Consider the following 26,799-nt stretch of genomic DNA (forward strand, 5'->3'; position numbering starts at 1 on the left):
TTTATAAAACAGATTTGAGAACTCCTGACAAATCAAACCACATCAACAGTCTGTCCTATCTACATGCTCACCCTAAAAGAGAACTTGCAGTTTAATCACCAATGATAGCCTTTCCTTAGTAACATGGTTGGGATCACTTTTATTTACTCATTCATTCATTCATTCATTCATTCATTCATTCATTTTTAGTAATTAATTCTATCTACAGTTACAAAAGCAAAATATAGCTTAAAAAACTTTTACCTCTCTCAGATTCCACCAGTTCTAAAATGTTAATGAGTTGTATCAATCACTGTTGTTAATTTTCCTAATACCATGCTAGAATGAGTGTGGTGTCCACTCATTCAATTTTACTTCTGAGGTGCTTCAAACACCTTGACACTGGTCTTGGTAATGTCTCTATATTAGGCTCTCAAAACTACCCTGTGTGCCTATTATTTGTAAGGCTGATGTAAAGGTAGACACTGAAGGGTTAATACTTATTGGAAGTTGTCTCGACTACCACAGTCAACTATGCTCTACTGCTTTCTAGATTCTTATTTGTTTTTCCCCCCAAATTTGGTAAACCAATGAATTGTATTGAGGTTACTTACAGGAGCACAAACGCCTCAAAGACAGCTGCATCATCCTGTTCTATTTTTACCACAAAAGTCAGCACGTTGTTGATTACTACTGATTTCTTATTAGGCTAGTTCAGGCTTTACAACTCAACTATAGGCTTCTGAGGGAAAGTCTTATTCTTTTCCTAACATTCCTAATTCCTAATATTTATCAATACTATAAATTCATGGCTTATCAAATTCAATGCTCCCAACTGAAGCATCAGAAGATAGTACAATGAGAAAGAATGTAAGGGTTAAAGAAATAAATGAGCCAGTCATTTCTATGAAAGTCCTTAGTAGTCTACAAAGAGCTGTTTACTCTGGGGGTCCTTAAATCTTTCCCCAAATACTAATGCGAGCTAGTCACTAATTTATCAACTTAGGTATTATTTCTTGGTGTTCTGTTTCATTTAGACAGGATCTTACTATGTAGTTCAAACTGGCCTCAAGCTTGGAATTCCCCTGACTCAGTCTCATGAGTAAACTTAATATTCTTTCTCCTCTCCTCCACCCCCACAGGGTTTACCTGTGTAGTCTTTGCTGCCCTAAAACTCTGTAAACTAGGCTGGCCTTGAACTCACAGAGATCCACCTGTCTCTGCCTCCTGAGTGCTGGGATTAAAGGTGTGCACCACCACTGTCTGGCTTAAACTTAATGTTCTTAAAGATCTTTTAGCCTTGGATTCATTTTTTTCAACAATGGTAATGCATTTTGTTTTGTACTTAAAAGCAAGTAAGACATTGGAATGTGTTTATACATGGCTAGCCTCACAATATTTCTGTGAGATAGCTAAGTGGGAATTATTGCCTCCATTTTCATATCCTGGAATTGAAGAGAGTGAGGCATCCCAAGCTAAAAGCTCTCAGGACTGTTAGCAATGGTCTCTCATCCAGGCTTGTCTAAGATCAGGGTGTGCTGACACGGAACATGGATAATAGCTGCTTTCTGTCATTTACTTACTCTCTCTCTTTTTTTTTTTTTCTTCTTCAAGACAGGGTTTCTCTGTGTAGCTTTGCGCCTTTCCTGGGACTCACTTGGTAGTCCAGGCTGGCCTCGAACTCACAGAGATCCGCCTGCCTCTGCCTCCCAAGTGCTGGGATTAAAGGCGTGCGCCACCACCGCCCGGCTACTTACTCTCTTATTATGCCTTTTGATTTCTGGATGTGAGGGTGAGGTATGTCTTTATCTTTGTAATTGGCAAACAGTACTACTTCATTGGGATTTTACATATTAGTACAATTTTATACTCCCTTATCATAAAAGAAAGGCTGTAATTAAAAAAGTTATTTTATTGTGGTATTCATATACATCTAAACCCAACCTTACACTACATGGCATATCACAGAAAAGCATCATGTATGTCATCATTTTATGCAGTGCACTCATACCATAATACAAGTGTGTAAAAAGAAACAAGAATAGCAACATTCATAGTCAGTGCTTTTAGATAATTAATTGTCTTACCTTTAAAACAATACAGCTGTCATCTGTCCGAATTGCTCCAGCTCTGCACATATAAGTTAAACTGGAATAAAAATGACACAAATTGTACTTGAGGTTTAAAGTGTTAAAAATATACTATTTGCCTTTAAGAGTTTATAAAACAAACAAAACCAAACCCATGTGTTTGCACTAAATGCAACTAAATGCACTAAAAGAAAAATTCAAACCCATACTATCATTTAAGTGACAAGATTCTGACATTCCTTATCTGAAATTCTGTTAGCTGTAAAATAAACCAACATATATATATAAAGAGTAGGCTAGCTATAAAACAAAAACAAAAACAAACAAAACTTTAAGATAAATACCCCAGTAAGTGGAATTAGTGGATGCATTTTTGAAGCTCGGTGTGGTGCACAAAGTGGACTCTTTTGTTTTTCTCTACACTTCTCTCTTTTCTTTTTTCCTCCTATACTGTTAATGCTTAACATTTTCCCTAACAAAAGGAAAGTGATGTTAAAATGCAATGATAAACGGTCAAGGGTCTTATGTAGCAATAGTCCAAGGCTACTAGCAGTAGAAATATCAGAGGACAGTGCAGCTCTCCATCAGAAATGAGGATTTGGAGGGCTCAAGAGTGGCTCTGTGGGCTGTTCAGCGATACAAGTCTACTTACAAGTATTGAGACAATTTACTCAATAATTATATCTAGCTTTGAATGAAAATAAATGCACTAAAAGAAAAATTCAAAAACCCAACAAAATGGACCGGTGAGATGGCGCAGCGAGTAGAGACACTTGCCGGCAAGCCTGTCACCCTGAGTTCCATCCTGGGGAACCACATGGCCACATGAAGAGAAGCAACTCTCCCAAGTTGTCCTCTAACCTCCACATGTGCTCAGTGCACACACAAGAAAGAAAGAAATATGATTGAAAAAAGAAAAGACTTAAGTGTCTCCTAAACAGGTGCTGAATATTCAGTTCTCCAGAAACTCAGTGAACTTTTCTGAGTTTGAGTCCCTCAGTAAAATGGGACAGAGACTAAAACACACCAAATCAGCAGAACTATTGTATTTGAATTCTAAATTTTTGTAGTATTGTCCCACTGTCAGGTTTATTATGTTTTTCATTTTTAAAAAACTATTTCTAGCCGGGCAATGGTGGTGTACGCCTTTAATCCCAGCACTTGGGAGGCAGAGCCAGGTGGATCTCTGTGAGTTCGAGGCCAGTCTGGACTACCAAGTGAGTTCCAGGAAAGGTGCAAAGCTACACAGAGAAACCCTGTCTCAAAAAACCAAAACCAAACCAAAACAAAACAAAACTATTTCTATAAGGTCATTAAGTTAACAAAAGGCAAATACTCAGTTTGAACTTGAGACCAAAACCAAACAAAGAACCCTACAATACACAATTCTAAGTTTCTACTAAACACTTGGCACAGAACTGTGCACAACACGTGTTCAACACAGTAATGTACTGGTAATTCACCAACACTCTGTGTTTCTTTATCTGTCTTCCTAGCTGAGTGTTTAGAATGTATTGGCCATACCTCATCTAATTCTGATATTTCACCCTAAAGACAAGGTGAACACATGGAGGATTTAATAATTTTCTAAGAACAGTTTTAGAGGACAGCCTTGTTCCTCATACCAGGTATTAAAAATACATGTCCAGTTTAGGAAAACGTAAGACAGCCCAGTTAAAGTTCAAGCTTCCAAATTCCAACAAGACGGCGAAGGGAAGCAAGCAGATTATGCTACCATGCTCATACTCTACGGTGTTAACAGCTTTCCTCCCATGCTGTTTTGACTCTTACCATTTTGCTGACGTGAGCTGCATCTCAATAGGTTTATCCCTCTGTAACATCTTCACGAATATCTGTGGTAACAACTCCCCATCAACCAAAACTGGAAAGAAAACAAAAGACAAAGAGTAAGAAAGTCCTTTAAATTTATGAAGTTCAAAATTAAATTACATAGGTGCCACTGAAAGTTCCAGCCTACCATTTACCAGGGTCATCGATACCTGGGGGTTTTCAAAAGCTAAAACTGAGAAGCATTTCAATGCTTGCATTCGAACCTGTAAAAACAAAAGAAGAGACAAAAAGTATATTTATTTTAAGTTTTGAAATATGATTTAATGTTTCAGAATCTAAACTCCTCTTCTGAATATTTAATTCTACTTAAATTACGATTAGGCTGAGGCATAGCTCAGACAGAGCACTCAAGGGCTTGAGTTCATTCATTATAACTGTGGGAAAAAAACTAAACTGAAAGAAGGAGCCATAGAAATAACAGTAACACCTGCATATCCAAAGACTACAGCAGAAGCCAAATGATTTTAACAGAAAAAGAAAAAGAGAGAAAATAGCACTTTAAACTAACAGAAAACTACCTAACCAAATCTAAAAACATTATAGAAAATGTAAGTTTTATAAGGCATAAAGAGAGAGCTTAACAGTAAGTAAAGGTGTCTTTCAGGTGGGACATGTCTTTTCTGTACAGGACTGAAGTAAAGCGTTCTGGGGTACTTTTTGTTTTGTTTTGTTTTGTTTTAGCATTTTATAAATGTGTGTGAGATGGAATTGGGGCTTAAAACAAGAAGCAATGTTAGAATAAAAGAGGATTAAGCTACAGTCTAGGTTTACATCTGTGGGGATGCTGACCAGAGTGTCCACCAGATGATCTCGTACGCCCTCACCACTGAGCCTGACTCTATACATAACCACCGTAGGAAGTTGGCAGGCTCCCTCAGGACAAGGAACAAGATGACCACCCCCCTCACCTGGGAATGCTCTACAGTGCTGGCATGTGCCCTTAGGTAGAGTCTACAAAATGCTAATGACAGCATATTATTCAGAGACTTCCTTACTCACAAACTCTAAGTTTTAAAATTTGTTATGGTCCATAAGTCTAGTGTAGGAAAGATAGGGAATTAAAAAATAGGGAATTAGTGAAGCTCGAGGATGGCAGAAGTGAAGGGACAATGAATGACGGCCTAAAAACCTGTTTTTCTTTTTTTTGTTCTTTCAGAAAAGTCTATTTGGAGTACTGCAAGGGTAGGCAGTGGGCATTAACAAGAGAGCCACCAGCATCTCTGCAACTGTTTTGTTGTTGTTTGTTTTTTGAGACAGGGTTCTCTGTAGCCCTGGCTATCCTGGAGCTTGCTCTATAGACCAGGCTGGCCTTGATCTCACAGAGATCCACCTGGCTCTGCCTCCCGAGTGCTGGGATTAAAGGTGTGCGCCACCACCACCCAGCTTCAACAACTGTTTTTTTTTTAAATAGTATTTTTATTTATTCTTTGAAATTCTCATACATGCATCTAAGATATTTGATATTATCTACCCCCTATTACATCTTCTTGGCAACTGACTGAAGGGAAACTCACTTTTCTTTATGGATGTGGCCACTGGTGGCCTTTGCCCCAGTGCATGGCCCCACCCCCATCTGCACAAGGCCGGAACTGATTGGGCTCAGGGAGCTGATGATGATGATAATGATGATGATAATAGAGGACATGAGTTGGGAGGGAGCCAGGGTAGAGTCCTATGGGCAGTTGGAGGGAGGTATAACTGTTTCTTGATGTGCAGGTCCTGACAGTATCTGCCTGGCACAAGGCAGAGGAAATGGCTTCAGTGCATAGCTCCTTGCCCTGCTTTTAGCTAGTTTTCAGCTGGCGTCATATGCATTCCTATCCTGTAAGCTTTCACCATGACCAATAACCACATGGTGGATGTCTGAGGTGGAGCCTTACCAGAAAGGAAATGAAGAACAACAGGGCAGGCCAGTGTCACCACTAAGCAGACAGAGGGCAAAAGTTAGTGCTTCTCTGTTCTGGCTTAGCTAGTTTTAGCAAGACACAAGACAATGTTCCACTGTTTCTACAGCCTGACAGCTAGGCAACCATGAATGGCTTGATGTTTAATGGTGGATTATAATGTTGCTTATCACTATATAAAAGACGGCAAGGAGCCAGCGGTGGTAGCGCACACCTTTAATCCCAGCATGAGGGAGGCAGAGGCAGGTAGATCTCTGTGAGTTCGAGGCCAGCCTGGGCTACAGAGTGAGTTCCAGGAAAGGCGCAAAGCTACACAGAAAAACCCTGTCTCAAAAAAAAAGACAGTAAGGAAAATTATTAAGCCTGAAAACTTTTGACATCTTAACTCAAAACAAAACAGAATACATCTAAATGTTGATTGGTATGTAGGTATACACTGCAGGTTTGAGTCTGTGTAGCTGGAGAAAGACTAAATACAAAACCCAAAGTCTCCCCATCCAGTCAGCCACTGCTCCTGCACACTTGAAGGCATCAGCTCAAGCACCAGGTTCAGCACTGACCAGAGAGACCTGAAATACTATTTCACAAATGAAAATCCACAACTCATAGCATAAAACGTCCTGAAAAAAATGGAGAAGGAAGGACATGTTTTTCCCATAGAAGAACATACTGTAGTAACATATGTCCTGTACCACTTTACTGATGGAACATAACATCCTGTATGGATGGCTAGAAATCTACTCCTGATCAGTTACAGAAGCAGCAATAAAATATGTAAGCATATTTCTATTAATGAAAATGAAGATAAAATCTGACATAACATTTTTCATCTTACTTTGTAAGAGGGTGAGGTTAGTAGGTGAGCAATGTTCTGTACTGCCCCATGGTTAAACAAAATTGTTTGATGATCTGGTCCCTGCAAGAAAAGAGAATACAGTAACACATTAACAAAAATCACGACTCTAATTAAACCACACTTACTGAAAATAAACTACATTCTACAGCATAGATTTCAGTTGCCCTGTACTTGAACAAACTCAAACCCCAGAGCAAGGCAGACAGACCTTAGTATATGACGTGCTGCCATAACTTCCTCATGACATGTCTACATCTCCCTACTTACCTCCCAAGAATAAAGGGAAAAGACTATAGCACAGTGGTTCTCAAGCTCGACCCTTTAATGCAGTTTCTCAAGTTGTGGTGACCCCCAAGCAAAAAAGTAATTCACTGCTACTTCATAACTATAATATTGCTACTGTTATAAATCAAAATGTAAATATGTGATATGTGACCCTCCCCAAAAGGGGAGGTCATGACTCCCAGGTTGACAATCACAGATCTAGGAGGATGAGGGAGGACAGGAGATGTATACTTATATAGAACCTTAGGTGACAATGATAAATTCCCAGACTACAAGGGCACAATGTACTTATTATCAGCTATCCATCCAGAATGGCACAAAACATCCTTTAAAATTGCTTGATAACATTCTCAAGGCACAGGTTTTAAGCACACTTCCCTTCCTCCCAGCTCATTTACCCACCTGCAGATAAAATTATGGGCACTACTCGCCGAGTGCTCACTGTGTTATGGGCATTGCTCTAAATGTTTTCACTGAACCGTCTCATTTGAAATAGCTTGTTCATTATAAACATGATGGTGGAGATTATTATGGGGGAGCCAAGAAAAAAACAGGTCTCCTATAAATCTGTCTCATTTTAAATCTCATGAAACTAAAAGGCTTCTGTATAGCAAAGGAAACCAAACTATGTGAGGAGGCAGCCACATAATGGGAGAAGATCTTTAACAGCTTAGTCATCTGACAGAGGATTAGTGTCTAGAACATACAAAGAACTCAAAAAACTCAACACTAAGAAAATGCTGTCTAAACAGTGGCAGAGCTTTTCTGAATGGCTATACAGGAAGAGGACTGCCTCAAACACTTGCACCTCTCTGCTCCTCCTCTACAGCCTTTCTGTGATGTGAGGAGATCTAATTATAACGTACTGGTTTCTATTCTTTAAGATATTTCATACATATAAAAAGCAGGGAATGGGGCCCACAACTATATTCCAATAGTCTAGAGGTTGAGCAGAAGGATCACTACTCAAAACCAGCCTAGGCTACAAAAACAAGACTGTCTTGAAACACAACAGTTGTCAGGTGTGGTACTGCTACCCACACCTTTAGTTCCAGAATCAGAGGCAGAATCAGGGGCTGGTAGATCTTTGAGTTTGAGGCCAGCCTGGTCTTCATAGTGTTCTAAGACAGCCAAGGCTACACAGTAAGACCCCGCCTCAAAACAAACAAACAAACAACAAAACCCAGAACAGAATAAAAAAAAAAAACAACTGTATATAACCCTTTACATTTTCTTCTCAATGCATCTTAGACATCATATCAGTACATATACATTTTCTCATTTGTCCTATCCCACTTCTAGTAGATGAATGCTCTATAATTATTAGATTTTTAGTCTCTTGATTTCTCTCTAAGGTCCACACCATCTCGATAGTCGTACTAACAAAAGCTGCATTTACAAATGCCAGGGAACAGATCCAGCACTCTGTAGTCCTTTGTACAGAATTGCTTCCTGCTGGTTGAGATGCCTTATTTTTTATCTCAGGAGATGGCAACAAATAGCTGTTACCAAACAAGGTCTTCCTTCTCACTAAGCCTCTGCCCAGGGTTGTGGAAAGCACTACAAGGAAAGCCAACAGGAGAAGAGGGCTCACCTTGGATTTTTGTCAAGTGTCTCTTTCATCTCTGTAAGAATCTAGTGGGTAGGGAGTGAGGCGACACCCACCAGGCACTGATTACATAAGCCCTTTCAGTCTTAAACACCAAAGAAATCTCAGAAATCTGAGCTATTGCTTACAAAGCAGCAACAATTCAGAAATTAGAACTCTAGCAACTATTATCACTAGTCCTTTTTTGTACCTTCATAACTCAGAAACATTCCAGGATGTAATTATGATTAGTTTATCACACAGTGTGTTAGTATGGTTGTTTTTTTTTGTTTTTTTTTTTTTGCGTTAGTATTCTTTTTCTGTCTTGTTCCTCAAAGCATGTGAAGTGACTTAATGCTGATACTAATCTATTGGTAAAGTTCTATTCCACTTAATTTTTGCTAAGTGGGCCCCATGAATGAGTCTTAAAATTCTATTACAGATTTTATTTATTTGGGCCTATATGCAAAAAAGGAACATGGAAACAAAAGGTTTTTGTGATTAAAGGACAATATAAAGACCATATAGACAGTTGTTTTCAAAGATGCATCAGGCAACTGTATTTATAAAGATGTTGCATTTTGAGTCATTACTGTTGTCATGGGCTCATAAAGTTCCCTGAGGTTTAGTTAGAACTCAGAATACTTAAATGTGTTCATTTAATAAGAATACTAAACTATCAGGCAAAAAAAAAAAAAGATTAATAAAAGTGCTTTTTCTCTGATAGGATTGTATGTCAGTAGTGGTTGGAGGGTGGCTGGCATAAATCTCCCCAGTAAGGGAGTAGTGATGTAATGGCTCCTTCCTCTGGGATGGCAGCTGAGATAGTACTGAGCAATTTCAGGTGCTAAGAAACTTCTGGTGCATAACCCCAAAAACTACTTACAGGCATAGAGCTAAAACATCATTCTATTGTTACAAATACTTACATCTTGTGGGTCTGAACCCATTGTTAGCAAATGAATTTCAATGAAGTTTCATTTTCTATGAGTTGGCCTACACACTGTCAAAACAAGAGAAATCTCAAGGATTTTTGACCAACAAAAAAAAAAAAATCTTATATTTTAGACTGTGGTAATCAGTTAGGGATTGGATGGGGTTTAAAATAATTAGATTACAAAGCAGATGTCATTCCTGAAGCCAGGTTAACTCATTTTATTTGGGAAGACATGCTAAACAGCACAGAGAGTGATCCTCCAGCTGGGAGGTATATTTAGTTCCTCCTTCCTTCCTGAGGCCAGAAGCTCCTCACCTGGCATCTGGGTTACACTGGCTGCATCACCAGAACACAGCAACGAACTGGTTAGAAGTAAGAAAATATTTAGAAATTATCTAAGATGACAAATAAATAATCACCTATGGTTACCTAAGAGACTATTCAATATATGAAGTAAAATGAACAGCACTCTTCAGTGTACATTGGAGCCTTTTAAAAGCATGGAAATTGGATTTTTCAGACACTGAGTACATGGAGGACTCTGAGGGCAGTCTGAGGTGCTGCTGGCTCTGCACTCTTCCCACACTGCCCTCAGACCTTTCACCCTGCATAAGAACATGCTGCCTCACCGCCAGGCAACTTGGTTATGATCAACAGAAGCTTTCAAGCACTTCCTTTAAGTGAAAAGGAAGCTCTCAAGAAGCAAACAGACATTCGGTGTGCTGAAGCCAGCAAAACCTACATAATGCCGAGATGTCAAACAGCACACTCAGCCCCAAGCATCACGATCACAGCCAGAAAGCAAACCAAGTGTGTGTCAGCCTTCAACCATCGTTCTTTGTTCCGAGAAGACACACAAGTTTACAGTGAGAACACTGACTCTGGTTCTTACCTTGCAGCAGTGTGAGAAGATCTGGCAGATGTACTCCTGGGTGTAGCGGGACCTGCTCAGCAGTGCCATGAGGTGTGGTATCACTGTGGCATCCTGGATGGAAGGGAAGGAGCAGACAGCAACAAGGAACTTAGGCGTTAAGCGTATCTGACAAAGTCTTTCTCCAAGAAAGTACATAGCAAAGCTTCCTATTTTAATGGTATCATATCAAGTCTCTTTAAGGAACAGCAAAATAAAAGCATTATGGCCATCAGAACTGTTCAAGCATAGGATAAGGAAAGATATTTTCATATTCATCATTGAAAATAAAATACAAGAGAAGGAACTTAATTTCTCTCACATAAGTAACCAATGTTCTCACTATAAAATAGCATCATTGCTAAGAGTAGGAAGAAACCAGTTCTGAAACCAAAATGTGATGGGGTGACTTAGTAACACAGACAGTGTTAAATGGCTTATACAGAAGTGCTATACAAAATAAATCTGACATTTTGGGTCTTGGGATGTTACGGTAAGCACCAGTAGCAATTATGATAGTGAGTTAGCTATTTTCACTTTGCATGATTAGTAACCTCTCACATAAAGCCCACTAGTGGGCTGGAGAGATGGCTCTGTGGGTGAAGTGTCTGCTGGCAAGCTGCCATGCAAAGGATCAGAGTTCAGATCCCAGGGCCCACAGAAAAGCCAGGTGGGCGTGGCAGCCCAACAGTAATCCCAGCCTCAGGAAGCAGACAGGGTTGTAACATGAATTTTAAAAGGTCTTATTAAATTAAAAACCTGGAGCCAGATATTGGAATAAATTCTGAAAGATGAGAGAGACAAAGGAACAAGCCACAGTCAATCTTAGCTCGCCAACTCCTCAGCTGATTTTGTTTCCTTAAACTGAGAGCCTCTGAGTCCTCATATGAGGGGATCTCAGCTGAACTGCTTAAAAGCCTCTAGTTTCTGGTCCTCACACCTTATATACCTTACTGCTTCCTGCCATCACTTCCTGGGATTAAAGGCGTCTGTCCCTCCCAAGCAAAGACATGAGATCTCAAGTGCTGAGATTAAGGGTGTGTGCCACCATGCCTGGCTCTGTTCCCAGTGTAGCCTTGAACTCACAGAGATCCAAAAGAATCTCTGTCTCCCAGTGATCGAGTTAAAGGCGTGTGTGCCACTGTCTGACCTCTATGTCTAATCTAGTGGCTGGCTCTGTCCTGTGATCCCCAGAGAAGTTTTATTTATAAAATATTACCACACGGGGTGATCTCCACAACAGGACAGCTAGCTGGGCTAGCTTAATCTATGGGCCTGGATTCAATATATATGGTGGAGAGCAACTGAGGAAGACACTCAATGTCAATTTCTCGACCTCACATATGCAAGGATACCAATACATACACACAAACAGACACACACACACACACACACACACACACACACCTTGCAAACACACATACATGTACACCACATACAAACATATATACACATAAAAATAGTCTAAAGCCCGTTAGCTTACTTACTGCTGACATTTGCATGGTGTCAAAGGAAAAGAGAACCCTGCTTGAAGGCTTTCCAAGCTCTTCTTTTATTTGTAATGCAAAAGGGATCACAAACTGGAAGGGTGTTTTTGCATTGAACCAGACAGAAAAAGGAAACTTGGCTCAAGCTTCCTAGTAAAAGTGGACCACATTTCAGAGCCATGCTCATGTACAAATGTGCACACAAATTTCCAAAGATTGTTCCCAGAGACTGATCGTAATTCTGTAAGCCTGGGGGAGGACTGAAGAGTCTGCAACCTAACTCATCTCCCAAAGAAATGTTATGCTCTACAGACAAAACCAGGAAGTGAGGAAGAAAAAATGCCCAAGATCTATGAGGGCTAAGTAGAGAAACAGAAGGCTACAATTCCCTAAAAGTAGAATCTTGCAGGTTAGTATGATCCATTTTGTGTTGTCACAAGTAGTTAAAAACAAAGTAAAGAACTTAAAACCTCAAACTAGCCAGAAAAGCGCAGAGGCTGAGAATGAGCAGAGGAGGAGGGCTAGCCAGGAGGCAGGCTCCAAGACTCCCTTCACTTCTAATCCACTTCTTTCTGTCCTTCCTTCTACTGCTCTCTGATTCACCAATCTTGTCCAACAACCTCAACCCATTTCCTCATGTGTGTTCCTCTCTGGCAACTGAATTTCTGTACCTGTAGTTCACAGATGATAAAGAATATGTATATAACTGCCTCTGTTACCTGTCCAATAAACAGGATTCCAAAGCAGAAACCCCAGCTTTCCTCGGTACTGGACTGTCTATTTAGTGCCTAAGTAGTTGTGACAGCCGACCTCTACACTATCCAGTTAGCTAAGTAAACTGAACAGCTCTGCTGCTGCCTACACCCCACCCCACCACTGCCCTGACATCTAGCACTATTGAATTCTCTACTGTCTCTATGATAGAAAATCTCCAAGGCATAAAAGCTAACTGTTCCACAATTTAGAGAAACATCCTCCCTTAATTTATATATAATCAACACAGAAATGACCCGTTAAAAGCAGCATGAAAGAGTTCTCAAAATGTGTAACTGTCATTTGCTTATTCACAAAGCCAAGAATATTTAACACTACAAATAAGCAGAAAGTCAAGTACTTGTTGAGACTTCCACATCTAACAGTTATGTGATTTAGGAGAAACTAGGCAAATCAGAAATAGACTGAGAAAGAAATCAAACTATGAGCTCAGTGGTGATGGTACACTCGACACATGCCTTTAATCCCAGCACTCGGGAGGCAGAGTCAGGCAGATCTCTGAGAGTTCGAGGCCAGCCTGGTCTACAGAGTGAGTTCCAGGACAGGCACCAAAACTACACAGAGAAATCCTGTCTTGAAAAAACAAAACAAAACAAAAAAACAAAAAACAAAAAACAAAGAAAGAAAGAAAAAGAAATCAAACCGTGACCCCCAACACCCCAAACTCACTGTGTACAGTAGCTCTTCTGGAGTGACAGGGCTGGTGAAGACTGTCCGGAGGCATCGGAGGCAAGCTTCAATGAACTTCAGGTCAGGGGATAGTAGTCCTATTAAGAGAAACTACATGTGAGACATTTGTGTTTGTTTGTTTTGCATTGTTTTTTAGACAGGGTTTCTCTGTGTAGCCCTGACTGTCCTAGAACTCACTCTGTAGACCAGACTGGCCTCGAACTTGGATCCACCTGCCTCTGTCTCCCAAGTGCTGGGATCAAAGGTGTGCACTACCACTGCCCAATATGAGACACACCTTTCAACCAGCATTTAAAATAGTATAAACAGAACACGGAGAAACCGGTTCCCTACATACCTTGTAGCAAGGCAGGGATAATATGGCAGTCTAGTAGAGACTTGACATTGTTTTCTGTGCCCATTGCAAGGCTCCCTAACACCACTGCACATTCAGTTTTCAGCTCTGTGCTGGAGGTTTCTTGTTGAAGCAAATACAACAATCTAAAAAACAAAGGGGACTTGGTAAACAGACTGTAAAACAAAAAGTAACTAATGGAACAAAGCAGTGTGATAAAAGTAGTGTGGGAAATATATCCCACATAACAAAAATATGGTTGAAACAAGCAATCAAAAGGTAGAGTGGTAGAGCACACTCCCGACTGATACTTTTACAACACAACTCCCACACCCAAGGCTTAGGGAACCCTGTGGAAGAGTAGGCAGAATGATTGTAAGAGTCAGAGGACCAGGGAGGTTGCTGTGAAACTGTGTTTCTTAGGGATGTTGGATCTACACCATAAAGTCTCACTACATGACTCACTAAACATGGGTAACACCAACAGACATGCCAACATGGACGGGGGAAATCAAGGCTTTAACTCTAGATAAAGAAGTACAGGCAAGTAAGGAACACTGAGAACAGGACAAAGTTTACTCTAAAGAAGAGCATGACAACTGGTTATCCAATATCAAATGGCCATCCCTGAAAACATATATACAAGTAACATTATACACACTGATACAAATACAAGCTGTATTTATATCTTAAGGAATACACACACACACACACACACACACACACACACACACCACAACAATTAATAAAAGGAGAAAGAGAGCAAGAGGGAAGGTTTGGAGAGACAAAAGAGAAGGGGGAAATGGTGTAATTATATTATAATCTTTAAAAAGTAATTAAAAATAAAAATATGAAAAATAAATAAATAAATAGATGTATGGTTGTTTGAACTTATTTGGATTTTTTTTTTGAGAAATAATTGTTTATACCATCTCCTAATTCAATAAAAAACAAAACAAAACACTGAGAGACAAAAATCTAAAAAATTGTCTTACTTTATACAAAATAACTATCTCAGTTTACCAAACTATAAACCTGAAATGTGTAAGCAAGTAGTCTCTATAGAAACAGCACCGTGCCCCATGTTATCCGCCACTTCCTGGTAGGTCCGTCCCATCAGAATATGAAGACTCTCAATGCCAAGTTCTATTGAATGTTAAATGCAAAGTAGAAATGGACCCTGAATTCAGAGCAGTACTTCTAAGAGGGTCTCTTACTAATTTTCTTAACGAAAATGTTCAGAGTCTTTGTGAATGGAAAGCTTTCTTCTCTTCCTAATTATCCCATTCCAGCTTGAAGCCAGCTTACCAAAGAACTACTCCCCAAATCCTCAACCGCCACCACTTATTCTATGAACACTGAAGCTCCCTAAACACACACACACACACACACACACACACACACACACACACACATTTGCATTTATGTGTATATGCTTCCATAGATAGTTCTGTATTTTAAAAACATTTATTTAAAAGAAATTATTTTAAAAAACAAGAAAGAATATGATAAACAAGGGGAATCCTATAATTGAAGAAGTACATTAAAAACTTGGCGTGAATGGAAGAAAAATAAGTTAGACAGTAAACATACCTTGGAACAGCTCCTAAAACAATGAGGTTGGCTTTCTGTTTATTGTTTCCAATTACAGCATTTTTCATGTCTCTGAATTCAGGGGAAGAAAAAAAAAAAACAAATATGTTGAGACAGCATAGGAAAGTATCACAGACCAACTCATCCACTTTATCATTCAACATCTTGGATAGTGCAAGTTCAGAAGTGAGTGACAAATTCCAATCCTTCACCCTTGCCACCTAGAGTGCTGAAGAGGGGACAGAGAGAGGTGCTAACTGGCTGTGGGACTGTACAACAGGAAGAGTAAAGAAGAGAAATCCTGAGTCCCAGTAGACTTCCACTAAAAATAAGCTGGCTACTTCTAACAATCCTTTGAATACAAAAGAGTACGTTAGGTCATCTTTAATACAGCTCTGGGAATAGATAACAAACCACCAGCCAGCCAATGGCACCTACCTGACTTTGTAGCAGGGACCACTCTGTTGCACCTCCCCTCTGACCTTAGAACCATTAATCCTCTACCAGCACTCAGCAGCCTTTCTGGAGACTCACATTCATTTTCATATATTCATTCATAGGCATACCACCACACACATACCACTCACAAGTGTGCACATGCATGGTGTGTGTGTGTGTGTGTGTGTGTGTGTGTGTGTGTATATGCATGTGTTTGCTTTAGAAACAGGAAGATTCTTAGAAGAAGGGAGATGACCGTAAGTGGTGGAGGGCAAAGATTTGGGGAATAGTTATTTGATCCTAATGTTTTAATGTGGCATTTCTTTTTTTTTTCGTGTGTGTGTGTGTGTGTGTGTGTGTGTGTGTGTGTGCGCGTGCGTGCGCGCGCGTACAGGTGCCCACAGAAGCCAGAAGAGGGTGTCTGATCTCCTGGAGCTGACATTACAAGTAGCTGTGAACTGCCCAACAAGAGTGCTGAGCATCAAACTCAAGTCCTCTGGAAAGCAGCAAGCATTCTTAATCACCCCATCTCTCCAACCCCTGAACATTTCTTATGATTCCATTTTATCTGCTTGATTTCCTTATTAGCTGTACCCGTTTGGGGTTTGATTTTGTTTTTTAATTTCCTACATTTAGTCTTCATATGATATCCAATTAAACATCAGAAGAGACTTGTGAATACATTTCCATCCTCCATCCTTTCTGTGTACTGCTGTGCTCATACATGTTGTAGTGTGTTGTATTTTAACCAACACACTACATAGTATTAGTATTTTTTGCTTAGGTATCTAATTATCTTTTAGGAAGATAAAAACTTAATTTTTGTATATTTTTCGTATATTTGCCAGTTTTTATTCTGGCCACTAGCCACTAGCAGAGTTCTTTACTTAAAGTAAAATTGTATTCCAAAATAAAAGTACTTATATAAATTCATATTCTTGGATGGCCCCAAAGGATATGTGGAAAAAATATAAATATGGCAAAACAAACTCAAAATTACAAAGAAAATGCTTTTAATTTCAAAGTACTTGTCCTAATTAATAAGAACTGTCTGGCACAGAACACAAGAGGGCTATGTTCCTAAAGGGTAATGGTTCTAAAAGTGGGGAAGGAGGATTTCCACCCCCAAGGGCACCTCAGACACTTGTACGGATGTCCAGGGAGACTTCCAGTCATAGTTTTATAAATGACTGGAAAACCCTTTTTGTACAGATTTACAGCAAATGGCATTCTTCCCCAAGAGTGCATATGTCACATAAATAAAAGAGAATTATTTTTTAATCAAAAGTTGAGCATTTTGGGCAAAAACTTGTGGGCCATCTGACTATACATGTCTCATATCTCCTCTTTTCACTGTCTTTGAATCACCTAACCTTAAAGTGGTAGTGAGACTGTTTCCTAATCAACAGAAATAACAGATGGATGGTGTCTTGACCAAGCTCCATCTGTATACACAAGAAACTTGTTTTGTGTCTAGTAAATCTATTTTAGTATTTCTAGTTGCCTCTTAACCAATTTGTAACATCTCAGGCCTTTTATTGAAACCCTCCAGTAACTGGTGCTGAGGAACTGATGTAGAATTTGGGATTCAAGAGAACCAGGGGACTCTAGGCCATACTTTCTGTTCAAGAGCCCTTGATTGGGCTTCTCTGAAGCTTTTATTCCAGGATAGCTCAGGGCTCAAAGCTGGGACAGAGAAGCAATGATAAACATACTGAGTAATTCTCATCATTTTCACTGGGTATGCTCAGGAGGCAGAAAGTCTTACGGCTGTTTCATTATGTCCTTGGTTATGCTAAAGTAAGGAAAACAAACATTTTGGCCCTGGCATTCATTGGGCTGGCAGAGGCATCCCCCCTCCCCAGGAGAGTAAGCAAACTTCTATGAGAACAGGGTTCACACAGTAGGACAATGTAGCAAAGTCTATTGTATATGGGTTACAGTCCTTCTGTTAATGAAATGAGTTAAATTGAAAGAAAAAGTTGAGCATTTTGGAAAAGCAGAACCAGTCCAGCAGTACTCACTGTATTTGGGTCATCAATACCACACAGCTGTCTCAGGACACACTAGCAATCAACTACCTCAGTAGGTTTCTATAGCAGTTACACTTAAGCATTTACATACTAGAATACTATAATCATCTTATCTCTATAAGCAGGGAAGGCATTACATTCTGCTGGGGATTAACTGTATTAAGTAGGTGTTGTTACTATGAGTCTAAAACATTGCAAGATAGTGTAACAGTGTCCCAAATAATAAGGGGAAATTAGATCAGGGAAATTTAAGACCACCATTAGGGGGCACTCAGGTTTTCAGCTCACCCATCTCTTTTGTATCACAAAATAAGCTCTCCCAAACACATTTGTTTCTCCCTATTTTAGATAGCAGAGGTCTATTATACATAAGAATATTTTGCAATCTTGAAAGTTATAATCCTAGAAAAAGTTGTAGAGTTGGCAAAACATGATCTGGTAGTAAAATTGGGTGTGTGTGTAGGGGGGGTGAAAGTAATCTTTAAAAAAAAATCAGTAAGTATGTATTTCCAACACGAACTACATTTATAGGCTGGGAGTATGGCTCCATGGCAAAGAGCTTGCCTAACATGCCCAAGGCCCTGGGTTCAATCCTCAGCACCCATTAAGACACACAAGTGTTAATTAATCCTCTTCTGCAATTCTTCAGTTATCACAGGAAAATCCTGGTATGTTTAGAGATGTGCTGAAAGCTGATGTGACCACACATTTCTGATGGTATTTTTATGTCTCGAGGCAAACACTGTAACTACTTGCTTTTCCATTAGCTCACTATCTGAGGGTAGGTCTTACAAAGACTGATCTAACCCTGTCTGCAAACTTGCCCTTAGATATTCTGGATGACCTAAAACAGATAATTAACTATTCATTATGAGGTTATTAGACTTAATGAGATTCATTAAGTTTTGTTTTGTTTTACCCAGTCCTGATATATAATTATACAACAGGAGAATACCAAGGTCTCAGTAAAGAACACTTAGTGAGAGACTATCCATCGGGCTCCTACTTCTGGATCAAAGCTACTGCTTTCTTCTTAGAGACGTTCAGAATGATTGCCACGCTGGCCGAGCAGTTGGTCACCCACTTCCCTCATCACCCATTCCCTCAGCACACTCACCCACCTGAAGCTGCCAGCTCAGAGTCTCTGTCATGCCAGCTGCTATTGAGGTTCTCTACTACAGAACTCTCAATCATTGCTCCTTGTTTCCCCTTCCTAAACTTAGCAAAGAATGAGATGTCTACCCTACCATAGTTTGTGGACCCATTCCAAATACCCAAAACCAAAGTAAAGTGTGTTACAGACAAAAGACAAAACAAACAAACAAAACAGCAAAACCGATTTTCTAATTCTCTTAATAGTTCGTACCAATATTTAAGAAAAAAGGAATTTTTGCTTTGGCTCCAAGAAGTAAATATACCCATGTTAGACAGACATATTAACAGCCAGTAAATTAAATTACCAGCCTTGTTACTCTAATAACCTAGCAGGTCATTTTCACGAAACTGTTAAAGCAAACAGAGATGTTCGTCACCTCATTTAAGGACAGTAGAGTCTACCTGTTATCATCTACTCATCCCTTTCCTCAGTCTAAGAGTGAGGTCAATGTCACTCCCTACAGAATGACCTGACAGCTCCAGGTTTGGTTAGGTGTCCCTCTGGGGAGCCTTTAATTGGAGAGCATTCATCACTCTGTTAGCATGTAAGTTCATTCCCTTTTACAGGCAAGAATATAAGTATGACCTGGAAATATCAGAGATGTTACTATATGGATCATTACTTTTAATATGTACCCCAGAGAAATACTTTTAGAAAAATCAAACCCAGTGAAGACACAGGTATAACAAAACTATACAAGATCTATCTGTCTGTCTGTCTATCTACTCTACCTACCCACCCACTTATCCATCTTTAAAATTTACATAGTATTCCATACCTACTACTCTATTTCATCTTCAGGCAGCCTTGGGTAAGAATAACCCCGTAAGAAAGCTGCAGCTCAGGCAACACCTAGATCCAAGAACAGCCTTAAGCTGATACCACCCAGGGATCCACCCAGGGGTGAGGAAGTACCGGACATCCCAAACATTCCAACCATTAGATAAGGCCAGATGTCCTTGAGTCTAGCACATGCCTATTTTTTGTTTTACAGATACCCCTAGACAACTGTCAGCCAATCAGGGTCCTGGACCCTAGAAATCCCCTCCCCCAGCCTCTGCTATGATAAAAACTCTGCCCCACCTGAGCTCAAGGCTCTCTGTTCTTACGGCTGTGTCAGACAGACAGAGGGGCCAAGCTTAGGAGCTTGAAATAGAGGCTCTTTGCTTTTACATGCTGGGGGCGGAGGGAGGTTAGTGGGGGGGGGGCACAGATTTGTGTATTTGCTTGTTTTTGAGAACCCTATATTAAATGACAGATCCAAGTATGTCACCAGGCTTGGGGCTTACACCTGCAATCCCAACATTGTAAGAGGCTGAGACAGGAGGACCACCTGCCAAATAGTATGTTGGGCACTAAAAACTATAGTCTAAGTATACGGTTTGGTCCACTTACAAACTCTCGATATCAAAGACAATAAGCTGTAAAATACGAAAGAAAAATCCCACATAGTTGTGGGTAGCTAAGAATAAAAAAGACAGCAATATAATACATCTTATTACATCATCCAAGTATGAGAGCTTCTGATTTCTTCTCTTTTTTGGTTTTGTCTGTTTGTTTTTCAGCTTTGTTTTTTGAGGCATGGTTTCTCTGTGTAGCCCAGGCTGGCCTCAAACTCAGAGATCTGCCTGTCTCTGCCTCCTGAGTGCTGGGACTAAAGGAATGTGTCACCATGCCTGGCTGAGCTTTCAATTTCTAAGCATAGCTAGAAAATGAGGTACATATATTCACGTCCCAATTAAACAATATTTATATTTCAGATTAACAACTAGCCATTCGTACGCTGCTACATTAATTAGAATTCAGGGACTAGGAGAGTACTCAACTAGGATCAATCCTCAGCACCAAAAAGAATTTAAAAATGAGCTCGATGATTTATTGCTTATAAGTTTGAATCAAAATCAATTTATTTTTCCAGTTCTGAGATCAAACCAGGCCTGTGTATGCTAAACAAGTCCCCTCTATCACCAAGCTGCATCCTCAGGCCAAGGAAGCAAACTTTTCATAGGACACTTGGCTCAAGTCAACTTAAAAGACAAACCATACTCCTATCATATGTGCAAACAGAATAGGCCTGAAAACTGGCAGCAATTAGCTTATTCTTGTAAATTACTCTGTGATGAAGATATTTAAAATATAATTTCAGAAACTTCCATAAAATTAAAATATTTTACAGTAAATATATAATTTTTCTATAGCATCTTAAGGTTCCTTAGTAAATAAATATTTTAGAACATTTTATTTTTGATAATTTCATATATGTATACAATATATCTTGATCATATCTACCCCTAATGAATGAACAATTCTGAAAATTACATACTGCCTCAGAAATTAGACTATTTACTGGATTTAACTGTTTTACCAACATGACTGCAAATCACCTTACTTTCTTCAAAAAAAGTATACAACTTAATAACTATGTAACAAATGTTCAACATTTTGAAGCATATTAATACTTTAAATCTAATCATTCTAAAGAACATCACAGAGTGTGTTAGAACACTACAGAATAATGTGGCATCAAATAGGTGCCCTGTACATATGAAAAGATCTATTATATATAAACAGATACACAGCAGGCCTTCAAAGTCAGCATCACACATATACACATTGAAAGAGGTGTTTCTACAGCAGCACAGACGATGTCAAGTTGAGCTAAGAAACTACGGCAATCTCTTCGTTGGCCATAACTCCCAGGCTAAGTTCCATTTTAGAGTACTACTTTTAAGACTCAGGATTACTCTATAACACTGCTTCTCTGGTATACTATTACTTTATACATATTTATTGACCAAAAAGTTAACCTTGTAACTTAAAATTCTCCCAAAAAAACAAAACAAAACAAAACAAAACAAAAAACAACAACAACAAAAAAAAAACGTTTAAAAAGCCGGGCGGTGGTGGTGCACGCCTTTAATCCCAGCACTCGGAAGGGCAGAGCCAGGTGGATCTCTGTGAGTTCAAGGCCAGCCTGGGCTACCAAGTGAGTTCCAGGAAAAGGCGCAAAGCTACACAGAGAAACCCTGTCTGGAAAAACCAAAAAAAAAAAAAAAAAAAAAAAATCTCAAGAAACAAATATTTTGTTTTTATGTGAACTGCTAATTCTGGTTCATTTAACAAAAATAGAAGACCCTGTCTATATCAAAAGCAGAGGCATATTGTTTCTAGAGCCAGAAAACAGTAATTATTACCAAAACCATCTCATCTCATTAGTACATTAAAATACTTTAGAAAGCACTTTAGAAGTTCACAATTCACACATTGACAATTACCTGTGAATTACTGGAGGAATCTAGGCCAGCTCTGATTCTACTTAACCTTGAAACCACAGAGCCAGCCATGTTGGTTCATACCACCTTTGCCTTTCAACATAGGAACATAAATGCATAGCCATATGGGAGTATCATTGCTCTTTTAAAGAACTACTAAAATAAAAACCAGGCCAGGAGCCTAGTTGAGATGTTCTGAACATGGGGGAAGGATGGGAGTCATTTAAGTAGTTTTGATTCACGATCTACAAAATTTTGAACCTTTCTTCAACTAAGAGATTTAGGACAGTTGAACCAATACCACAACAATCTTGCCAAAAATTGTACTGTAACTATCTTTTTTTGCTGCTGTTGTTTTGAGGCATGGAATCACATAGCCCAGGCTGGCCCTGAACTTGCTATATACCAAAGTTGGCTTCCAACTCAAGTTCTTCCTGTCTCTACCCCTGTGCACTAGAATTATGGGTCCTCACTAGTACCATGTTCCATTTCTACAATGTTTAAAGTCACATAAAGATCTCTACACTAGAGAAAGCTCAGACTTTGCAATGTAGTCCAGTCTGTCTAGTATGCCTATTCCCTTTTGCAACTGAAAATTCTACTACAATTCATGACCTACAGGAGTGCCACCCCCATCTGCATAGATCTCATTATATCAATACCTAATTATCTTCTGTCCAGTTATACATTTGACACTTTGCTCTTTTTGAGGGAAAAAAAGGATTGGTTTCTGTATTCAAGTCTTTGATACAGGAGGATCATCCAAATTTATGCTGAATGTTAAACTAGCAACAAAAAGTTACATTAGATAACCATTCATCTCTAAGTTCCAGGCCAGCCTGGCCTACCGAGTTAGTTCCAGGATAGCACAGCTACACAGAGAGACCCTGTCTTGAAAAACAAAACAAACAAAAAGTAATACAAATTAGACTTTAAGATGCAGCTGGGCAGTGGTGCACCTTTAGTCCTGGCACTTGGGAGGCAGAGGTGGAGGATCTCTGTGAGTTTGAGACTAGCCTGGTTAACAGAGATAGTTCCAGGACAGCCAGAGCTACACAGAGAGACCTTGTCTCAAAAAACCAAAAGAAAAAAAAAAAAAGATAAAAAAGATAACTGTTCATTCTTTAACAACTGCCAAGCAGTACTGATTCTTTTTTTTTTTTTTTTTTTTTTTTTTTTTTTTTTTTTTTTTCAGATTTTAAAGATTTATTTTTTAAAAACAAAACAAAAAGGTTAAAAAAGTCCTTCATTTCCAACCCTGCCTGGGGGTACGGGGAAGGGGCAGAGCAAGCTGAGAAAGTGCCTGCCCTCCCGGGAAGAGTCTGACTTCCCAGAGTTGGTAAGGACAGGGCAAGTCAGAGGCGGCCCCGGCCCTTCCTTAGGTAGCTGTTACTGCTGTACAAGTTTTACAAGCAAGTGTGGAAGTGGAAAGCCAAAGGCTGCTCCCACAGCGCCTCCAGCCGGTCTTCAGACACACACTCCTTCCCAGGCGGGGGTGTGTGTGTGTAAGGGTAGGCAGGCGGCTCAGTCACGGGAGGCCCAGGCTTTGGGCCACACTCTAGCCCCTGGAGCTTCCTATGTTTTTCTGCCAGCCAGCAGGACACACTGCCAGTTTGGTGTGAGGAGACCTTCCCAGGAATCTCCTGCCATCTGGAGGGGACCTCTAATCTCCAACTCTCGGGGTCTGCCCTTTCCTTCCATCCCCCAGCCTCAGGCTGAGTGGAGCCCAGGACAAAGCACTGAGTGGTTGTTTGCTACAAAACACCTGGAGATGCCAGAGGGCAGCTCACGCCTGTCACTCCAGGCTCCAGTCACACAGTCATACACACAGCGTTAAGGCGTCTGTGCCAGCAGGCATGGCCACACTGGGCCCAGCTTCTCTCTCTCCACCTGCAGAGGGTACAGGGGTAGAACCCCTGGATGCTATGGAAACAGGCTGAAGGGGGAGAAGCTGCCAACGGAAGGTTAACCTGGCCTGGAGAAAGAAGGGGAGGGGAGAGAAGGCAAGGGCTTTCAAGACCTCTGTCCAGGCCTGCTGGCTGCCCTTGGAAGTAACCCAACTCAGGTTGGGGAGCCCTGACCATAAACCCCCTGGAAACGGGGGACAGAGAAAGGATTAGAGGGGGGCTAGAACATTGGGACTTTGGAGGAAGCCAGTGCTATAAGTATTTACAGGCGCAAAGCCCCGTCTTCTGTACCACCTACCTCTCTCCCCTTCCCACAGAAATGGCCCCTGAGAGCCACTGAAGAGGCACGCAGACCTCCTCACAGCTGCACCCCTAGGGAGAGCCCCTTCCCTACAACTGGCCCTATCTCGGGCGCCTCAGGAATGTCTGTGTGGCTCTGCTCCATCAGGAGGCGGCGCCCACCTGGGGCTGGAACCCTGGCTGCCCGGTGGTGCACAGGCGGCGGCGGGCGGGCGGCAGAGACTCTAGGAGTCCTTGAGCATGCTGATGCGTGCATAGATCTTGAGGGCAGGCCCCAGCTTGATGTTCATGGCACTCATCAGGTGGTCCTCCTTGAGCAGCAGCAGGGCTTGTCCGTCAATCTCCTGGGCACGGAACTCCTCTGCGATCTCCTGGCACCCTGGCAGAGAGCGGATGAATTCATAGACATCTTCTACGTTCCACTTTGTGGGCTCACTTGGTAGGAAGTGGTGTCCCATGCCCACCAGGTCCCGCATGTGCATGTCAGGGAGCTCTAGATCCCTCTGGCCTTGTCGCCGTCGGGAGGTGGAGGAGCTGGCTGAGATGGGCGACAAGGGTTCCTCATAGCTTGAGTTATCTGAGCACCGGCTGGAGTCTTCCTGGCTGTGTGTCAGCTGCAAGGCAGCAGTAACTGAAAGAGGTACAGTGCCTGAGGGCTGCTTCTTGGTGTCCTTAGTAAGTGTGGGCAGACTAGCCTTGCTGGCCCGTCGGCGGTTGTGAGTTGTGGTCCCTGCCTTCTGCAGCTTGCTCCGGTCTGAGTGAAAGAGCCCCACTCGTTTGGTGCATCCCACGTTATACCTCTTTGCACAAGCCATGGAACAGAAGCGCTTGGAACGCTTGAACTTGTAGGCAAAGTCCACCCGTCCACAGAGCTCACACTTGAGTTTGAGGGGGGTACCTTCCTCTTTGGATTCTTGCAGGTAGGGCTCCTCCATCTCTGAGTCAGTGGTGGTGGTGTGGTCCTGCTGTGGAAGCTTCTCAGGCAAGAACCCCTGTGCATACTTCTTCTTGAGATTCCCCACCAGCAGGGACGAGCGTCCCACCATTCTGGGGGGCAGTGCCGGCGATGCTGGAGGCAGAGTTTCCGTTCCCTGAGGTCATGCCGGGGCTGCTGAGGTCGGTCAGTGCATGAACAATGCCCTGCCCTGTCTCTGTCCGGGGCCCGGCCGGGCCTGACCGGGCGGGGCCTACGCAGCCTCTCGGCCCGGCGCCGCCTGGAGCGGGGGCCCGGGCGGGCCGCGTCCTCTGCGCCGGGAGCCTCCGAGCCGGGGCCCGGGGCTGCCGCGGCGCATCCGACCGCAGGGCCCGGCGGCCTGGACAAAGGGCGCGGGGCGCGGGGCCGGGCGGGCGGGCGAGTGGCGACCGGGTTGCGGCGAGCGCTCGAGGGCTGCGACGCCGCGGAGACAATGCGGCGCGTCCGGGCCGGCTCCCGGGCCGCCTCCGCCGCAGCAGTACTGATTCTTAATACAACTTTTCCAATAAGGTTGCACTTACCGATTAGGTAGCATGCTCCTTTACGCTCTGCATTATTTACATAGCAGCTTTCTATATTCTCAGCCATGTCAATAGTTAATAGGCTATGATGAAAATACATCGCTTATGTTTAATTTCTTCAACTTTGTTTTTCCTATGTTATTTATATTCATAATTTTTGTGAGAAAAATAAATTTAATAGAGCTAGAAAAATAAAAGTTAGTTGGCTTGTAGATTAAGCTATAGTTCTTATCAATTCTTTTTTGTTTCTCCATTTGGATTTTGGATTTGCAACTGTTTACTTCCATTTCTGCCTATTCCTCCCCTAAAACTAAAAGGTTATCTTTCGTTGGTTCTATTCTAGATATTTTCCTCTAGATACCTATTGTATCCAATACGACTCCTATATAATGTTATGAAATGTACACCTTTTCCTAAATATCATTGTGGTTCCCTTTTTCCTCTATCAATATTGTACTGAACAAATATATCTAAACATAAATGTTAAAAATATAATTCACTTTTTACTCTATAATTTGTTATAATTTTCAGACAGTGATACTGTTCAGGAAAAATATTTGTGTATAGAGAAAAAAACCTTTATCAGGATCTCAGTAAATATGCCTTTGAAATGGAGTGTAAAACAATGGTTGGCGATGTGTTCCTCTGACAGTATAAGCAGACTTAAGCGGCCACCACTGCTCCTGGAGCATCTTACTTAGCACTTGTACCTTCTCACCTGAATCAAGCACTCTGGTTCTCTTCCTCCCTGTCCCCCCCCGCCACCGCCTTCTCTTCAGTTCAAACTGAATTGTTTCTGATTTTGACTTGAACTTTCCTTTCTATTTTCTGAAGAGACTCATATCTTTTTTCCTCAGTTGAAGAAAGGTGTTTATTAGGTAGGGTGAGAAAACACACACACACAACAAACACACAGAGAGA

At 41.1% G+C, this 26,799-nt stretch overlaps 2 protein-coding genes across 6 annotated transcripts in view; both read right to left on the reverse strand.

The window, feature by feature from the left end:
• The window catches only part of Armc8 (armadillo repeat containing 8), a 95,472-nt gene that overhangs the window by 46,696 nt on the left and 21,977 nt on the right, over positions 1–26,799 (reverse strand). For all 5 annotated transcript variants that reach the window (XM_028869969.2, XM_037207870.1, XM_028869970.2 and 2 more), the window contains 8 exons: positions 15,279–15,350; positions 13,689–13,831; positions 13,331–13,428; positions 10,383–10,475; positions 6,660–6,740; positions 4,048–4,123; positions 3,861–3,951; positions 2,067–2,127 (listed from right to left, as the gene is read on the reverse strand). In XM_028869969.2, the coding sequence (XP_028725802.1) occupies positions 2,067–2,127; positions 3,861–3,951; positions 4,048–4,123; positions 6,660–6,740; positions 10,383–10,475; positions 13,331–13,428; positions 13,689–13,831; positions 15,279–15,346 (711 nt within the window). In that variant the 5' untranslated portion in view covers positions 15,347–15,350. The remainder of the gene's footprint in view (positions 1–2,066; positions 2,128–3,860; positions 3,952–4,047; positions 4,124–6,659; positions 6,741–10,382; positions 10,476–13,330; positions 13,429–13,688; positions 13,832–15,278; positions 15,351–26,799) is intronic.
• LOC114693562 (polyhomeotic-like protein 2) lies at positions 23,983–25,978 on the reverse strand. Its single transcript, XM_037208195.1, is given in 3 exon segments — positions 23,983–25,425; positions 25,427–25,844; positions 25,879–25,978. Coding segments are annotated over 3 exon segments (1,335 nt in total). The 3' UTR covers positions 23,983–24,608.

The sequence above is a fragment of the Peromyscus leucopus genome, chromosome 7 (assembly GCF_004664715.2).
Source record: "Peromyscus leucopus breed LL Stock chromosome 7, UCI_PerLeu_2.1, whole genome shotgun sequence".
NCBI lineage: Eukaryota > Metazoa > Chordata > Mammalia > Rodentia > Cricetidae > Peromyscus > Peromyscus leucopus.